Source organism: Bipolaris maydis (assembly GCF_028858645.1).
Source record: "Bipolaris maydis strain C4 unplaced genomic scaffold PSV08scaffold_14, whole genome shotgun sequence".
Classification (NCBI taxonomy): Eukaryota; Fungi; Ascomycota; class Dothideomycetes; order Pleosporales; family Pleosporaceae; genus Bipolaris; species Bipolaris maydis.
The window spans coordinates 726,497-741,741 of record NW_027093870.1 but is presented as its reverse complement, the minus strand read 5'-3'; the positions used below and the strand labels follow the sequence as shown (position 1 = coordinate 741,741).

The 15,245-nt window shown below is 48.1% G+C and overlaps 6 protein-coding genes across 6 annotated transcripts; 2 read left to right on the top strand and 4 right to left on the bottom strand.

The window, feature by feature from the left end:
* Nucleotides 1-1,216: 1,216 nt before the first annotated feature.
* Nucleotides 1,217-2,611, top strand: PSV08DRAFT_365393 (aspartic peptidase domain-containing protein; the record flags this gene model as incomplete). Its single annotated transcript, XM_014225210.2, has 1 exon — nucleotides 1,217-2,611. The coding sequence occupies one exon, from the start codon at nucleotides 1,217-1,219 to the stop codon at nucleotides 2,609-2,611; it is 1,395 nt and encodes a 464-aa protein (XP_014080685.2).
* Nucleotides 2,612-2,988: 377 nt separating this feature from the next.
* PSV08DRAFT_229666 (uncharacterized protein) lies at nucleotides 2,989-6,235 on the bottom strand (the record flags this gene model as incomplete). Its single annotated transcript, XM_014225209.1, has 2 exons — nucleotides 2,989-3,031; nucleotides 4,317-6,235. 2 exons carry the CDS (start codon nucleotides 6,233-6,235, stop codon nucleotides 2,989-2,991), a joined length of 1,962 nt encoding a protein of 653 aa, XP_014080684.1.
* A 1,312-nt stretch (nucleotides 6,236-7,547) lies between these two features.
* Nucleotides 7,548-9,902, bottom strand: PSV08DRAFT_14641 (uncharacterized protein). Its single transcript, XM_014225208.2, has 4 exons — nucleotides 9,789-9,902; nucleotides 9,116-9,736; nucleotides 8,682-9,057; nucleotides 7,548-8,632 (listed from the first exon to the last, which is right to left on the bottom strand). Exons 1-4 carry the CDS (start codon nucleotides 9,826-9,828, stop codon nucleotides 7,789-7,791), a joined length of 1,881 nt encoding a protein of 626 aa, XP_014080683.1. The 5' UTR covers nucleotides 9,829-9,902; the 3' UTR covers nucleotides 7,548-7,788.
* Nucleotides 9,903-11,133: 1,231 nt separating this feature from the next.
* Nucleotides 11,134-11,949, bottom strand: PSV08DRAFT_365390 (uncharacterized protein; the record flags this gene model as incomplete). The annotated part of the gene is made up of 1 exon (XM_014225207.1): nucleotides 11,134-11,949. The coding sequence occupies one exon, from the start codon at nucleotides 11,947-11,949 to the stop codon at nucleotides 11,134-11,136; it is 816 nt and encodes a 271-aa protein (XP_014080682.1).
* A 957-nt stretch (nucleotides 11,950-12,906) lies between these two features.
* PSV08DRAFT_251106 (uncharacterized protein) lies at nucleotides 12,907-13,281 on the top strand (the record flags this gene model as incomplete). Its single annotated transcript, XM_014225206.1, has 1 exon — nucleotides 12,907-13,281. The coding sequence occupies one exon, from the start codon at nucleotides 12,907-12,909 to the stop codon at nucleotides 13,279-13,281; it is 375 nt and encodes a 124-aa protein (XP_014080681.1).
* Nucleotides 13,270-14,952, bottom strand: PSV08DRAFT_404794 (acyl-CoA dehydrogenase/oxidase). Its single transcript, XM_014225205.2, has 2 exons — nucleotides 14,050-14,952; nucleotides 13,270-13,995 (listed from the first exon to the last, which is right to left on the bottom strand). Exons 1-2 carry the CDS (start codon nucleotides 14,781-14,783, stop codon nucleotides 13,389-13,391), a joined length of 1,341 nt encoding a protein of 446 aa, XP_014080680.2. The 5' UTR covers nucleotides 14,784-14,952; the 3' UTR covers nucleotides 13,270-13,388.
* Between the last annotated feature and the right edge of the window lie 293 nt (nucleotides 14,953-15,245).

Here is a 15,245-nt window from a genome sequence, read left to right as displayed (position 1 = left end):
GGGTTTGAGAGGGCCATCTCTCTCAGGTGTCCAGATCGCAAACTCATTCATATAATAGCGCAATCTTTCTCCTATATTGATACACTCGCTTCGCCTACAGTTGCTACCTCTTTTGATACAGTTGCTAGCGATTCCTGCTTAACATTCAGTGACTAGCGATTGCCTAACCGTATACAGTGATGATTGGTATCAATTAATCAACAGTTCACCCTAAAGGCAGGAGCGCCGATATTAGTGTCAGACAAAACTTTGCAAAGGCACCTCTGTAGTACTGAGGTATCAAGGGTAAGTAATAGCACTGGTCAGAGCTCTTCTAGGGGGTTGAGCTCGGGGTTAGGTAGTCAGCTAGGCCTGATAGTATGATAAAAACCGTAGTTATTGATTACTTCTTAGTACTTTGTAACCCCACCATGCGAAGCAATTACAGCCTCACACCTCTCTCTCATACTATTTACTAGAGAGGAGAGGTATTCTGGAGTAATTTGATCCCATGCCTCTTGTACAACAAGTCGAAGCTGATCTGTTGTCCTTTGACGCAGAGCTAGCAGAGAGGAGAAAACTGTGGATCATCGGTTAAAACACAAATTACTATGGGATGGTATGCACAACCAGTCTAATATACTGCTTTTGTCGGTCGCAATCTCCGGCTATTACTTACCCTTGATACCACCGTAGAGTTGAGAATAAAAGGAGTAATAAGGCCGAAGAAGAAAGAACAGAACCAGGAAGTGCTCGCATCATTTGCTAGATATGAAATGAAACTCCGGGATTTAAGCATGTACTATTAGGTAGTAAAGTTTATCTACTATGCTGCATGGCAGAAATAATGTATGTGGGCCACTAACAAGGGGACAATACAGGCCAGGGTGAAGAGTAAGCCCTATACTATAAAGAGTACTATCTAGACTCTATAGAGTTGGTACTATGCAGAATATCTCTGTAATAAATATGGTTGTCATCCGAAGAAGAGCCTAATCTTTATTTTAGCGCGCCCTTACACGCATAATTTGTGCCATGTAGCGTTGTAGAGGTGAATGTAAGATTCAATTCATTAGTGATACCGGCCGTCTCTGAATATTTGAAATAGCGGTGTGATCAACCATATTCATCTAAACAGACTTAAAGTCCCACTCCGCCTCAATTTGTTTACCCACTCATTAGTATAGCAATATCTCACATCCTATCAAAACGCAGCGGCCACGTAACAGTTGAGATGATGGCGCTTCGCACCAGCCTTCACACAACCGTTGCAGCTCTAATACTGGTATCCTCACACGCAATCAGCACCGCACTAGAAGCTACTGGAACAAATGGCGACGATGACTTTCGTCCGCGTGCCGATGTCCCTAATGCTCAATTGGAAGTTCAAGAGCAGCTCAAAGTGCTTGGAATTCCGGTTAATGGTGTCCAAATCGATCTCAAGACTACCAGTAGGCCTATTCTCGGTTCTAGTCCAGACAAGCGGCTTTTTAAGCGCACCATTGGAATATCGCCTCTAGAATCAATTCAATTTGAGACTTATTATGGAATCGATGTACAGGTTGACGGAAAAACCTTTCGGATGTGGATCGATACTGGCAGTGCTGACTTCTGGGTACCGGCGCAGAACGTCAAATGTGTCGATAAAAATTTGATGGAGATACCCCAGTCACGATGTAATTTCACTCAGTTCACACCACCTACATATTCCGGTGGACAGATTCCGGATCGAAACTTCAATATTACGTATGGCGATGGTGAGCTGTACGTGGGGACCGCTGGCTATGAACCAGTCACTGTTGGGGGCTTGACCGTGAAAAGACAGACAGTAGCCAAGGTTGAACTGGCCTATCGAATCTCGGCTGCGCACAATTGGAATGGAATCATCGGCCTTGGCTTTCCCAATACCACCAATGTCTTTCCAGGATCAGATCCAACTAAGGACAATATTACCTATCCTAATCCTCACAATGCAATTCCATACAATCCATGGATGCTTAGCGCTTTTGAGGATGGTCTCATTGAGAAGCCGGTTTTCACACTTCTACTTGGGCCCCAGGGCCGGAGTGATGGAGAGATTGCTGGCTCGATGATTATAGGAGGGGCTGCGCCACCAAATTCAGTTCAATATGGGGGAGTAACCGCCAGTACTAAGCTCAGGATATTCCAACCACCAATACGCAATTACTGGTGGAATTTTGTGCCAGACGGAATGAAAATTGGTGACCAATTCATCCCGTGGGACGAGCCTGCGAGTTTCGACGATGGCATGTGGCCCTATCTTGTAGACTGCGGTGCTGGTTACTCATATCTTCCCCTCTCAACTATGGACCCATGGTTGAAAACATTCGATCCACCTAGTATCAGTACTAACAATGGTTCCTATGCACCATGCAACGCTACGTTTAGCTCTGTAGCTGTTCGAATCGGCGGAAAAGATATCCCGTTCGCAAATTCATCTTTGCTACTACCGCCGCCATATGGAGCAGTTGATGGTATGCCAGGATATTGTTGGACAGGAATTCAATCCTGGGGTTATGTTCTAGGAGGATCATTTCTGTCGGGTGTGGCAGCAACTTTCGATATGACTTCAGGTTCTGAGAAAATGGTGTTTAGCAGTATAGTTAGGTGATGTTATGCTAGAAGGATTCAGCCTATGGCCTTGGACTCTTCTCTTCTTCTTTCCTTTCCATCTGTTGCGTTCAAGGTGTGTTATTCGAAGCATTTGGACCTTCATGCAAAGCGGGAGATGCTGGCAGACCTTTTTTTGCAATTATCTGGCAGGACAGAAGTCAAGTATACGAAGCTACCTATGGACAAAAGCCAAATCACAATATTAGTACTAAAAAAAAGGAGATCACTAGTTAGGATATGTTACTTTGATGTTCTAGTACCCGCCACTATAAGCAAAACCTCCACTACGTAGTTGTGTTCAATGCTGAGTTATCTAATATCCGCCTTGGAGGGATAAACCTTCGCGGAGAAGTAACACTAACTTGAAAGAAATCCCTAAATGATTATCAGCTGGAGGACGGCCGATATAAGCACAGTGCTAGGGTATTATTTCTTAGTAGAGCGACGGTACCGGCGTCTTTAGGCAGCGCAAATGGCGGCGGTTAAGGTCGTGCTGCAATAGCGAGACTGAGCATCTAGCCGTAGAGGCTTCTAGAAAGCTACAAGCATACGCTATAGCTATTCTTACCAGATAACTACTACAAGTATATGCATAGGGTTTAATTTGTTACAATAGCGTACGGCGATATCTAAGCACGCTACTATATGCTGTCTACATGCTAAGTGCTACTAATAGCGCACGTCCTAGAGAATGCGTTTTTACGATCTTGCTATCAATGCGGAGAAACTACTAGAATGTACACTTATTTCTCTAAATCGACTTTTTAAGACTATATTCTTAATTCTTGCTATTCTAGCTTCCTTTCTAGCCTACTAAGCTATTTGCAGAAATATACTATCGCAGAGGAGTAGGGGGTGTTAGAGGAGAGTTAGTCGACAGCATTAATAGAACGAGCGATAGTACGGCCAACAACACGCTTTTTAGTATCGGAGGACGATGTACTAGGAGAGCAAGAGCTATAGAGTAGATGCGCATTGCGATTGTCTATATATAAGTATGTTGCGGATAGTCCGAGGGTCCAGAAGAAAAAGTGTCCCGTTACACCGTGCGTCCCGGCACGTAGGGATGGACGTTAGTAATATATTGCCGTATGTAGTTTAATACGTAATATCACTACCTACATATTACATGAGATCACGCATTGATCTCCCGACTTTTCTTCTTCTTTGCTTTCGTGTCCTGTTACATCTTGAACAAGAACCCCGGAAACCTCAGCAACCCTCTTTACCGAAACTTTGCTGATAATCCCGGGTCAGCCGGAACTTGCGGGACACCTGTATATCCGGGTCCCGTGTGTAGTCTTGTCCATCTTGTCATTGTTTTCTTGTCTGTATCAAGATCCCGCGTAGATTTCAGGAGCGTGAAGAGGCGGACAAATTGTGCGGACGAAAAAAAAAGAGAAAATTAGAGATTGGCATTTTGGATACGAGGACAAAGGGGAGGGAGAGAGATCTGTGACAAATTGATACGTATGTGGAATGCTCTAGGCGTAGTGATGATGATGATGATGATGATGGGGCCTAGTAGTATATTCTAGGTTTGGAAGCGATGATATTCCAGTTAACTACCGATGTTTGTAGTGACAATATTCCCACCCGCCTTCCCAAAGGAAAAAGGAGCAAAAATAGGGTATGAATGGTATCTTAGTAGTAGTAACACAAAAGAGATAAAGAAAACAACAACAAATGAGGTTTTTCTTTACGACATGGTGATCCTATCCCAGCCAGTGAAATCAGGAATCTTGTACTCCCCATCTTCGCTCTCTCCGTTTTCAGCTTCAAAAGCCACACTATCCACACTCAAAGTCCATGCGACAATCACCATGCGCGCCACAAACGCCACAGTGCGTACATCCAACGGCAACTCAGCCTTGAGCACACGCTCAAGTTGCTTGCCCAGATCCCCTCCAACACCATCGTCAGACCCGAAACTCGCACTCGACCCCGTCGAAGCACGCGAGACGAAGCTCAAGCGATTGGACAGCCGCCGTAGCCGTCGGTCCGGGTTTTCAGATTTGGCTGCTGGCACCGCAAGCTGCGCAGCCGGCTGCGCAGCGGGTGCCGTAGTAGCAGTGGCAGAGGCAGACGTAGTAGAGCCAGACCTAGACATACTACCCGTAGCCCTAGCATACGCATCCGCAATCTCACTCCTGACCCCTTCCTCAACTTTCTTCAGCACCTCACTGGGCTTCGCATCCGGCACCAGTGCCATCAAGCGCTCCAGCAGCGCCACATAGCGCGACATCCTCGCCGCCTTATCAGCCCGCGAATCCGGAGTCGTGGGGTCGACGCCGAGGCGGCGCAGGCGCTCGCGCTCACGGTGTAGTGATTTTGCGTTTCGCTGCTCGTAGAGGGCGCCGAAGAGGGAGAGGTGTGGGGAGTGGTGGTGGAGTTTGGCGACGAGGGCTTCGAGGCGGGGGAGCAGTTTGCCTGGTGCGATGCCGCCGGTGGCGATGAAGGAGATTGTTTTTATAAGGGGGGTTGAGGCGAGAGGGGCGAGACCCCGGGAGAAGGGCAAGGCGGCAATGGCGTTGAGGAGCGTGGTGGGGGGTTGGAGGGAGTTTGAGGGGGTGAGGAGGTAGAATTTTGGGGGCAGAGAGGAGGGGAGGGAGGAGAGTAGGGTGGTTTGCTTTGTTGGGGTTGGGTTGGCGTGGGAGGTGAGGGGGGAGCCTGCTTGGATGGCTTCGAGGGTTGAGGGCGTGATGAGGATGCTGTGGGTGTTTTGGGCGTCTTGGGTAAAAGGGAGGGAGCCGGCAGCGAGGTGCTTTGCGAAGAGTGGGGAGACGCCAGAGTCTTGGGCGTGCCATTGACATTTGTTGCGCTTGGTTTGCTGGAGGGTGATGTGGTACTTTGATCCGCCTGCTTTCATGGGGACTATGGAGATGTTGTAGGCGCCCGTCTCTGAGACCAAAACTGTCTTGTCGACATTGTGCTTCGGTTCGCTCCCGAGCATGATGGCAAGGGCAGTGAGTTCGGCGGGTGTGATGGTTATGACTGTCCGGCCTTTTTCAACTTTTGCTTTCTGTCCGTCTTTGGCCCATGTCTTTTTCCCGGTTTGACGGCTTCCATCACTTGGTAGTCCGTTACGCATCGATACCAGAGGCGACGACCACTTCTTTACAACAAGACTTCTAGCCCGTCCCAGTTCTGTCATGGACAGGTCCATACTTTTCCTCTGCATTTTCAGGCTGGCCTCTGACCGTGAAGTCCCCGATACCGATTTAGATCGGCCAAGGGCTCCGGAAGGCTTCCTCGTCAGGGCATGGCCTTTGGCTACATCTGTAGCGTACGGATATCTTTCGAGGGGATAACGAGCGCGGATCTCCTTTTCAAATGCTTGGTATAGAGCGGTGAGCGGTATTTGTCCGTCTTCTTCTTGGAGACTTGTGAATAGTGCGGAAGAAATCAGACCCTCATCTGCAGCTTTGACAACGGCCGAGATATTTGGAACCCATGGACCCTTTGCTGAATCTTGCTTTGGTAGAAATAGTCGCTTCAGAGAAATCGATATTGGCGTGACTTGGGTTTGCTGTACAGGCTTTTTGTCTGTGGTGAGTTTGTCTTCTTGACTCGCATCGTGTTTGGGGTGCTTAGGTAGCCAGAAGCGGGTGACGAGAACCATGGTGATAGAGAAAAGGTTAGTAAGCGATTGTTTCCTAAGACAACATTCCTCTCTTGGACCCCTTTCATGCGGGCGCTGAAGTTTTATACAGATGCTTTTCATTGTGAGTCGGTAGTGTATCATGCAGGTAGACCCTTGCCTAGCCGAGCAAAGTGTGCCTACATTGCCAATCGGAATTCAGGGAAGTCGTAAGTAAGCCACCCCCGTGTCATAATTTCGGACGAGTTAGCAGCCGCCAGCGTCATCCAGATGGATCGGGGGTTTGACTATCAATGCACATTGCCCTTGCGTGGTCGCTTGATTTGTCCAGAGGGAAGGGGATGCGAGGTCACCAGCTTCAAGACAGGGCGCTGGGCGCTTCAAGGCATCCCCAAAGCAAGCCATCTGTTTCAAAGTTGCTTTTTCTGTGTTAGAAATCTTACAAAGCTTACGATGAACACTTTTTGGACCACATGCGCGCGTCTTGACAAAGGTACTCATCTGAGTCTTTTTCAAAATGCCTCAAGGCTTTGCTCGAAATTAAGCTCTAGACAAGCATTTTAGCCACAGTGCATTCGCGCCACATGTGATCCTTCAAAGAACTAGCTTTTCTGGGACTTCTGACTTGACCGGTTTGCACGCTGGCTGTCGTGACGCGGAGCAGCGGACGAAACGGACCAACAAAGATCTGCATCGGCTCCCAAAGTAGGCGTTTTCCGACCAAACCCTTGCAAACCCGTGGAGGCGGTCAGTTGGAGCAGGTACAGTATCATCCCGTTGTTAAATTTTTCAAGTAGTACACAGTACTATGTGGCGCCAGAACTGGTCACGCGAAAATTCCAGAAGAAGATTATTAACATGGTTCCTTCAAGGCAGTCCTGGTATGCCCAAGTAAGGAAGCCCGCCAACACAGAGCAGCTTATGCAAAGCCACAAATGCAAACGGATTGGTTCGTGGCTAGACAGAACTCAGGTTTTTTGTCACTATGGAGATCCGCAGTGGCCCACCGTGTGTCCCGTGTATCGGGGATAAAGGGTGTGACGAGTCGGACGGAGCGGATGGTGCTAAATCCGAATCCCCGCGCAACTTCACGTGGCAATGAAGCAACGTGACCGCGCCATACATGATCCGAACATGTCCGTATAACCCGCTGACCTGAGACAGAAAAAGACATGGGGAAAGAAGTAATCGCTCGTGATAAATGTCTCGCTTCGATAATACGGGCAATACGGGCCGACGATACGCTACCACGTAGAAAATTCGCTCGGTAATGGAAGTCGCTCATGTACGGACGTATAAGATAACATCATTTTGCTCAACAACTGTAATTTGATAAAGCCTATCGTACAGCCCTATTTTCTTTATGAGATTATCAATATTCGAGCACATTATTAGGAGGACCTCATGCCTAGGCTAAATAAAAAAATAAAAAATAAGCGCTACAATTGCCCCAGTGCTGACTGCGACCCTTGCGTTTATGCACTAGTCATTCTGTCTCATGTTGAAAGGACATCAACGTTATCGGAGAGCCAAGTATACCGACGATTCCTCAGCCTTATGACTGGCGGTGAGATCTAAGTGACCTTCTCCACGTCACGACCATTGTGTCTGCTGATGAGCTGCTGTACCTTGAGGAGTTTCTTCTGTGACACCACGATGGGCTTTGCATGATCAAATACCAGCTTGACCATTGTGCGTGTCGAGTAAATCACGAGATACCGTCGGACCCATCTAGCATTTATATCATCTCCAGCATACGAACGAGCTGCTGCAGCGCCAACGGTACTTACCCAGTACAAAACACCAGACATCTTATCCCATACATCCGCAACAGCAGTACGGCTTAGTGTTTTGAACAATGCTTCGCTCAAGTGTGTGTTGAGATGGCTCGCGCCGGATCCCAGACAGTTGAACGCTTCCGACTCTGCCACAAGCGGGTTTCGGCATGGGTCGGCAACAGTAGAGAATGGTAGATGTGATATGATGGAAGCGGTATAGATGAGCGCGGTAATACGGCAGGCCTCGAAAATCCAGTCATTGGAAGTGGGGAGGTCTGGAACATGTGCTGAGGAGAGACTAGTCAAGCGCCTGCGTATTGTAGTGACTCTACTGCAGTACTCAGCGTCGCGCTGTTCCCAGAAGGCCGCATCTGGCGTGCAAGTATCGCGAACAGTCTCAGATGCTGCTTCTTGGGAAATGAAGAGATCGGTCAAGTCCCGCATGTCTCGAAGTAAGTCACGCGTCGAAGTCGAGCAATGCAAGTCGCTAGCAATCGTCGTAAAGTCTGTTCTAGGGCAAAATAGAGGAGACTCAGGTATTTCAACACCGTCAATAGTTGCCGGGTTTACGACTGGTAGATCAGTGGCGAGATCAGGTAGAGGTTCGGCTTCGCAGATCAAATCACCGTGATAGCAGACCCTAGCATGCGAGGTTAGCACAACGTCGATCAGTGAGAAGGTTTGCTCACGCAGTGCATGTCTCTGCCAAGATTTCGTTGCCCAAAGATTGTAGCCCACCACGATGCTGAAGTAGATATGCAATGCCCCGCTCGTGTACACGAAGCGCCTTTTCATTGGAGCCTGATATCTCACCCATGAGTAAGTGAAGCACGACCATGATTGTTGAATCTGACGAAGGAGTGCTGTTCTGTAGCAGCCGCTGCTTAATCATACCGATGATCTCGTCCTTGAGCATGGTGGTTTGCTTGCTTTCGCCTGGAATATTTGCGTGTATGTCTAGCCAAACGGAAGCTAGGATTGCAGAACTAAGCATAACTTCGCGATCAGAAAGCATGACAGGGAGCCATTTGACGTGGAACGAATCACTTGCAAATGTCTGAATGCCTAATTGGGTTAGTAAGTGCGGGTTTTGGGTGAATGAATCGTGAAAATGTATGCTTACAATGACGCTTGAGGAAAAGTGAGTTGACCTCCGGATTTCTGAAGCTCGGTAGCACACGAAAAGGATCAACACCATCTCCAATCTGGCACATTGTAGTCACTTTGGCCGTGAAAAGACGTAGTATGCGCTCTTCTTGACTCTCAACAGAGTCACAGTCGTCTGAATTGGCCTTGGGGCTAGTCAGCGTCAGCAGGGCGCGTGTGGCGGACAGCTGTCGGTTAGATTGTGGCATATGTTCAAGTGTGATGCTGTCGTGAGCATGCCGACGTATAATTGGGTTCGTTTCATTTCCGTCGTGCTGCTGCTGCAGGCTAACTTCCAGTTTCCCAGGTGCATCTTCACGATCACGGCCATTGCGCCCGACGCGTTGTCCTAAGGCAGCAAATTCTTTTGTGGCTGGTACCTCGGAGCATTCCTGAGGTAGCCTAGCTTCTTTTCGTGGTTTATTCCGGTGATATGACATTGCGTGAGAACGCACGCTACGTCTCGTCTCGTCATTCCTGAAATGCGACGGATCAGTCGCGGTGAGGAATCGCAGTTGAAGTCGGAGAGGTCCATCGCGTTGGGCTCGTCGACGCGTTGCCTGCTTCTTTACATGGTTCTCTCGAAACAGGCGTTGACCTAGTAGAATAGGTTAGCACTTGGAGCCTCGTACGAGGCTCTTGACTCATACTACTTGTAGTGGCGTTAAATTGTTTTGATGTCGGAGCCATGATGCACGATTAGCGGTTCAATGACCAAGAGCTGTGGTATATCTTTTCCAATGTTCGCGATTGTGGTGTAGAGGATGTGCCTTACATCCTCAGGCCGGGTGTTTACAAGAGGCATCTTTTCGAGGTTGTTGCGGCGCAGTACCATCCAAGGCTGAGTGGCTGATTTGGTACGACATCAGCATTTGGGGGCCAAAACAAGATCCAAGGCAACTGCAGGATGTGTATGCAGGAAGTGTCTTTGCGCTTCTTCCGAGTCCAATAACCCTCGACCGTTCGTTGAGGAGGTCGGTCAAATGAATTAGTAACAGCCCTTCAGTCTGCCTCACGAAAGCGCGAAAGCAGTCTCGTGGCTTTCCAATAGCCTTGCCAGTATCCAGCAGTAGTTGGAAGGCAATGTGCCTCTTTATCTACCGCCTCTTCCATATCGAGGCAATGGCATGCGGGCGCTTCATATGGCAAATGAACTGTCCACAGCAGGTGTTGTGCTAGATGTGTACGTATTGTTGTGTTCAGCAGCTGTGGGGTGAGGGTATCTAGGGTCATGTGCGGGGTGTCGCTCGCGAGCGACGCCAATAACACTACCGTCAGCAGTGCTTGACGCCTTCGCGTGGTAATTGCCTGGTCGGGTTAGCGACTAAGAGCCTAAAAACCGGTGAAGTCGTTGTTGCTGGTGAGCGACACCAATCAGTGCTATGTAACAGTCTTGTTACATGGTGTTGAGTGGAGACTGTTCAGGTGGGATAGTGAGTAGCAATTGAAGACTCCAATATTCATTAGCAGTTTGGTGCTACCCCAGACAGGTATTGGATGCGAATGACGCCAATTAGAAAGAAACATTAACATGTTAGATTCAGAGGTAGGGGCTAGGCAACGCCCGACACCAATTGCATCACTGTCGCCAACAGACCATTATTCTGGCAGGAAGACTGTACTGCTGAAAATGCGCACTGCCATATGAAGCCAGGCCTACTATTGACAATACATGAAGGTCAAATTGGTAAATATAGTATGAAAGACATAACTATATCAAAATCAATTAGCTGAGTGGCTCTTCGCGGACTGATTGAGCAACTAAACCTTTTGGCATTGGTTTTCATTTCCATAGTAACGTTCATTCTCATATCATTGCACTCTAGTTTTGATAGAGTAGATTTTATTCAAAGTCATCAGGTATGCCTATAGAGAGCGTGGCAATGCAAGTATGCAAAGAACGTAACAGAAAGCCTTCTGGTCTGCACGGCCATCAATGGATCATTCCGTACACATCCTCCCCTCCTCCAATCCCTCTCCAGAAAATCCTAACCCCTATTCCTTCAGCCTCCCCAGCGCCTTCTTGATCTGTCTTCTATACAGATCCTCATCAACCTGATATCCACTCTCCCTCATAATCTCCCTTACTCGCTTGTATCTCGCATGTATCTCCAATGGCTCGACACATCCAATATCTCCATTCTCTTCTCCCCCTGTAAATGCGAGAACGCGAACCACCTTCATTAGTTCGATTTCGGTCCTGGTGTCCATTTTGTACTTGGTATCAACATTCAAGTAATTGCTTACCAGGAGTCGAACTAGAGAAAGTGGAAAGGGAAGGTATTGTGTTATGTACTTCGAGACGCAGTGGATGGTTCGTGTGGAAAGTGCGAAGATATTGAATGGAAGATTTTCTGTCGTCTCGATCGTATCTGGTGAACAGGGAGTAGATTGGAGGTGAATCAGACTGGTCTTTGAGGGGTATTCGATACGTGCGACTATCCTCTGAATGGAGCAATCATACTTTGCTGTGCTTCGGGTGTGCTTCTTTCGTGCTCCCTTGCCATTGACTCGATGCCGCTGCTTCCTCAATCTTACTTCCTCTTCTCGCTCCTTATTTGAATCGTGCTCCATGAAAACTCCCGTCTCGTTGATTGGAACATTGATTTCTTCCCGTATGGACTGGTCTTCATATACGATATCTGTGAGGGTGTCCGGGATATCCGTTGCGGGAACTTGGTGTTTTTGCTCATTAATGGGCCCTGAGATGCTAGGAAAGTGTGTATTTCGGAAAAGCGCCTCAATTTTGGTCAGGACTTCTGGTGTAATGCCTGGAGGCGCAGGAGGCAATGTGTCTTCGAAAGTATCCATGTTGGACAGTTGAGTTGAGTTGTGTAGTTGTTTAGTACTTTTGGCGAGACTGATATAGAAGCAGGGAGGCAAAAGCATGAAAACCAAGTTGCAAACTGACCATATCATACGCCGTACATATGACCTCTCACTAATCCAAGGACGAGCAGTGGTGGGTGAAAAGGATGCTAGTGACGTGATTGGAGACCAGTGAATGTGAATGACAGGTGGGGATCTTGACAGCACTGTGATCGAGGCTGCAGATTCGAACTTTCATTTTCCCAAATCCTTCATTTTCCTTATAGAAAAAGACAGTACGACGTTGCTATCATACTGACACGGTTAACATGAATAAGTCATCTCGGTGTCCGTACTTTAGTAACCGAATTACCTTTCTCATTCATGGCGATGTGATATAGACGTATATATGTGCGTTTATGTGTTGATCATAACTATAAGATTTAACGCAAAATAGACCAAGACTCTATCTTGATAACAAAGCAGTGTCTATACTAGATTTGAACATGAAGTCTTAAAAATGAGTCAAAGCACAAAAACCGCGCCAGCTTAAAACATATTCGTCCTATCTCTCAAAACGCAAACTTTGCTTAAAACATGCATTGATAAACTATTCATTCAATCTGGAAACCGACAAATTGTCGAGAAAACACAAGAGCAAACTATACCAAACTTCTTACTAGGCCACCACAATTTCCATCTTCCACTCCTGTCTCTCGCACATTTCTTTAATTTCTACCCAAACCCTATTCATAAAAAAAACCATCCAATCCGACAAAAATGAAGACCTCATTCATCGCACAGGACAACCCCCCCAGCCGAGCCCCAAACCTAGCTAGTCCACAAGAAGAAAAGCGCAAGATCACCAACATAAACAACATCTGTGTATCCCCAACCTCAAACTCACATCACTTCCATACCCATTTTCCCCCACCAACCTAGCAACTCCCCACTCTAACAATGGAACCCCATCAAATACGCAACCGCAGACCATTCTTAGACTCAGAGGGACCACCCGTACCGCCAAAACCATATGCTTCGAATACGCCTTCAACAACGCATCATCGTCTCGCAGCTGTGACATGGGCTCACCAGGATGCAACATCCAAGCCACTTCCACCAGTTCCCGGGCGCAGACCAAGTCGCGGGGCTGTAAGAAGAGTAGAATCGAAGCCTCTGCCAAGGCCTCCGCAGAGCTCGACTCTACAGTCGACATTTCTGTGGATCTTAGGATTTGCGGTTTGGTTTCTGGTAATTGTGATCTTGCTACCTGTGATCACGGAGAAAGATGCAATGCCAGGGTTGAACCGGCGGCTTCGGAACTGGGTTGCATGAATGAATCAATAAAAGAACGAGTGTATGCGTTTAAATCAAAGCAGTCTTAATCAATTTGGACAATACTCGATTAACACGGGAATTTCGATTAACTTTGATCAGCCAAACTACAATTTCGAATCGGGCTTTGTCGCATCTACCAGACTCTTCCTGCCACCGAATCCGAATAGATACGCGGCCACCTTGCGCATCTGGATCTCCTCACTCCCTTCGGTAATCCTGTACCGTCGATGATGTCGCCAAATGTGCTCAAAGGGAAAGTGCCTCGAATACCCATTGCCGCCATGGACCTGAATCGCGCGGTCGGCTGCCTCTGTACACAACCTATTCGCATAGTAATTACACATGGACACTTTGTCCCCAATCTTCTTTTCGATCTCGTTGTGTGGCATGGAGTCCATTTCCAACGCAGTTTTCCGTATGAGTTGGCGCAACATTTCGCACTGAGTTGCAAGTTCGACAAGTGGGAACTGGATGCCCTGGTTGTGCGAGAGGGGCGTTCCGAAAGGCGCGCGTTCATTGGCATATTCGACAGATTGCTGGACGCAGTATACAGCTGCGCCTAGGGATGAAGCAGCTTGTCGGATGCGGTTCTCGTGCACAAAGGCTTGAGCAACTCCCAGCCCGTTGTGTATAGGTCCCAAGGCGGCAGTTTCAGGGACCCATACATCCTTGATTGAGACAGTCGCGTGATCGGTAGGCATATTCAATGTCCTGCGGTTGGTGATTAGTATGCGTTTTAAGCAAAGCGGAAGGTCAGATACACACCATTCGTACGACTCTGCTTTGAGACCTGGCGTCTCAACAGGTACAATAAAGCAAGATATGCCCTTAACCTCCCCATCTTTCCCCGACGTCCTCGCAAATATCGAGCAGTGGGTGGCACTGTGCATACCCGTCTGCCACCTCTTATACCCATTCAGCAACCATCCCTTGACTCCATTCCTCGTCTCTGGCCTCCCCTTTGTAGCCATATGCGTAGCATCCGACCCATGACCCGGTTCCGTCAACCCAAACGTCATCCTAAACTTGCCCTCAAGTCGCAGCGGTATAAGCTCATTCTTCTGTTGCTCGCTCCCGAAATTCATAAGCATAACCACGTCCGGGAAGTTTCCGACCACTGAGTGCTCGTTTTGAAGATCGTTGAATAGCCCTAGCCCTTTTGCTGCAAGATGCTCTCGAATGACAGCCATCCAGAGGTTGCTTCCTCGTCCGTCGGCGTTACTTCGCCCGCCGTATCGTTTTGGCAGTGAAAGCCGGTAGAACCCAGCTTCGTCCGCCAGTCTTCTGGATTCAGCTAATAGATCCTCCCATTCTTTGCGCGGCAGCCCACCGTTATCCCAATCTGTTCGAGCGTGTTCGCGGCGGTGATCGAAGAACCGATTGTTATCCTCTTTGTGTTGTAACGGCATTATCTTCTCCTCGATAAATTTGTCGAGGTCGGCGAGGTATTGCTTTAGGTCGTCGGGAATGGAGAAGTTCATCGCGTGCGATTGCGACATGGTGGTTTGGGGTGGAGGGAAGAGAAACGAATTCGGGCGGTATTGGGGGTGAGTTTCTTCAGCGATTGGTGTAATCCCGGGTAGGAGAGAGTGATCTGGCGGTTTGCAGCATGCGGAAGGGCTTGAGAGTGAGCATCTTGATAATTGGCCTGGCCTCAGTCGTGGATGTGCTTTGCCAGGAAGACGCGTTGCGGGGAAGCGCACGCACGGACCGTGTGGAGATGTGGAGTTGAACAGTTGAACCTCGGCCATTTCATCGTGAACTACGAGCACCGATTAGGGGATTGTTTGGTTCATCTTCCCAGGACTGAAACAGTAGTCAGCCTCCACGATTCATAGGGTCTCTGGTAACCACGAATATTTATTTCTCTGCTATAGTTATAGACTACACTAGATTTTGCTGCAGCCCTGACGTATACCATTACCTAGTTCCAGGATTTTGCTCGCTTTTCAGCCTTAGTA

Excerpts from the sequence above, each read along its gene's own strand:
- PSV08DRAFT_404794 (XM_014225205.2), bottom strand. The coding sequence starts at position 14,783 with ATGTCGCAATCGCACGCGATGAACTTCTCCATTCCCGACGACCTAAAG. Across the intron at positions 13,996-14,049 it reads AAAGCAGAGTCGTACGAATG|GACATTGAATATGCCTACCG; the intron begins GTGTGTATCTGA and ends CACCAACCGCAG.
- PSV08DRAFT_14641 (XM_014225208.2), bottom strand. The coding sequence starts at position 9,828 with ATGGCTCCGACATCAAAACAATTTAACGCCACTACAAGTA. Across the intron at positions 9,737-9,788 it reads ATTTAACGCCACTACAAGTA|GTCAACGCCTGTTTCGAGAG; the intron begins GTATGAGTCAAG and ends CTATTCTACTAG. Across the intron at positions 8,633-8,681 it reads TTGGCAGAGACATGCACTGC|GGTCTGCTATCACGGTGATT; the intron begins GTGAGCAAACCT and ends CTCGCATGCTAG.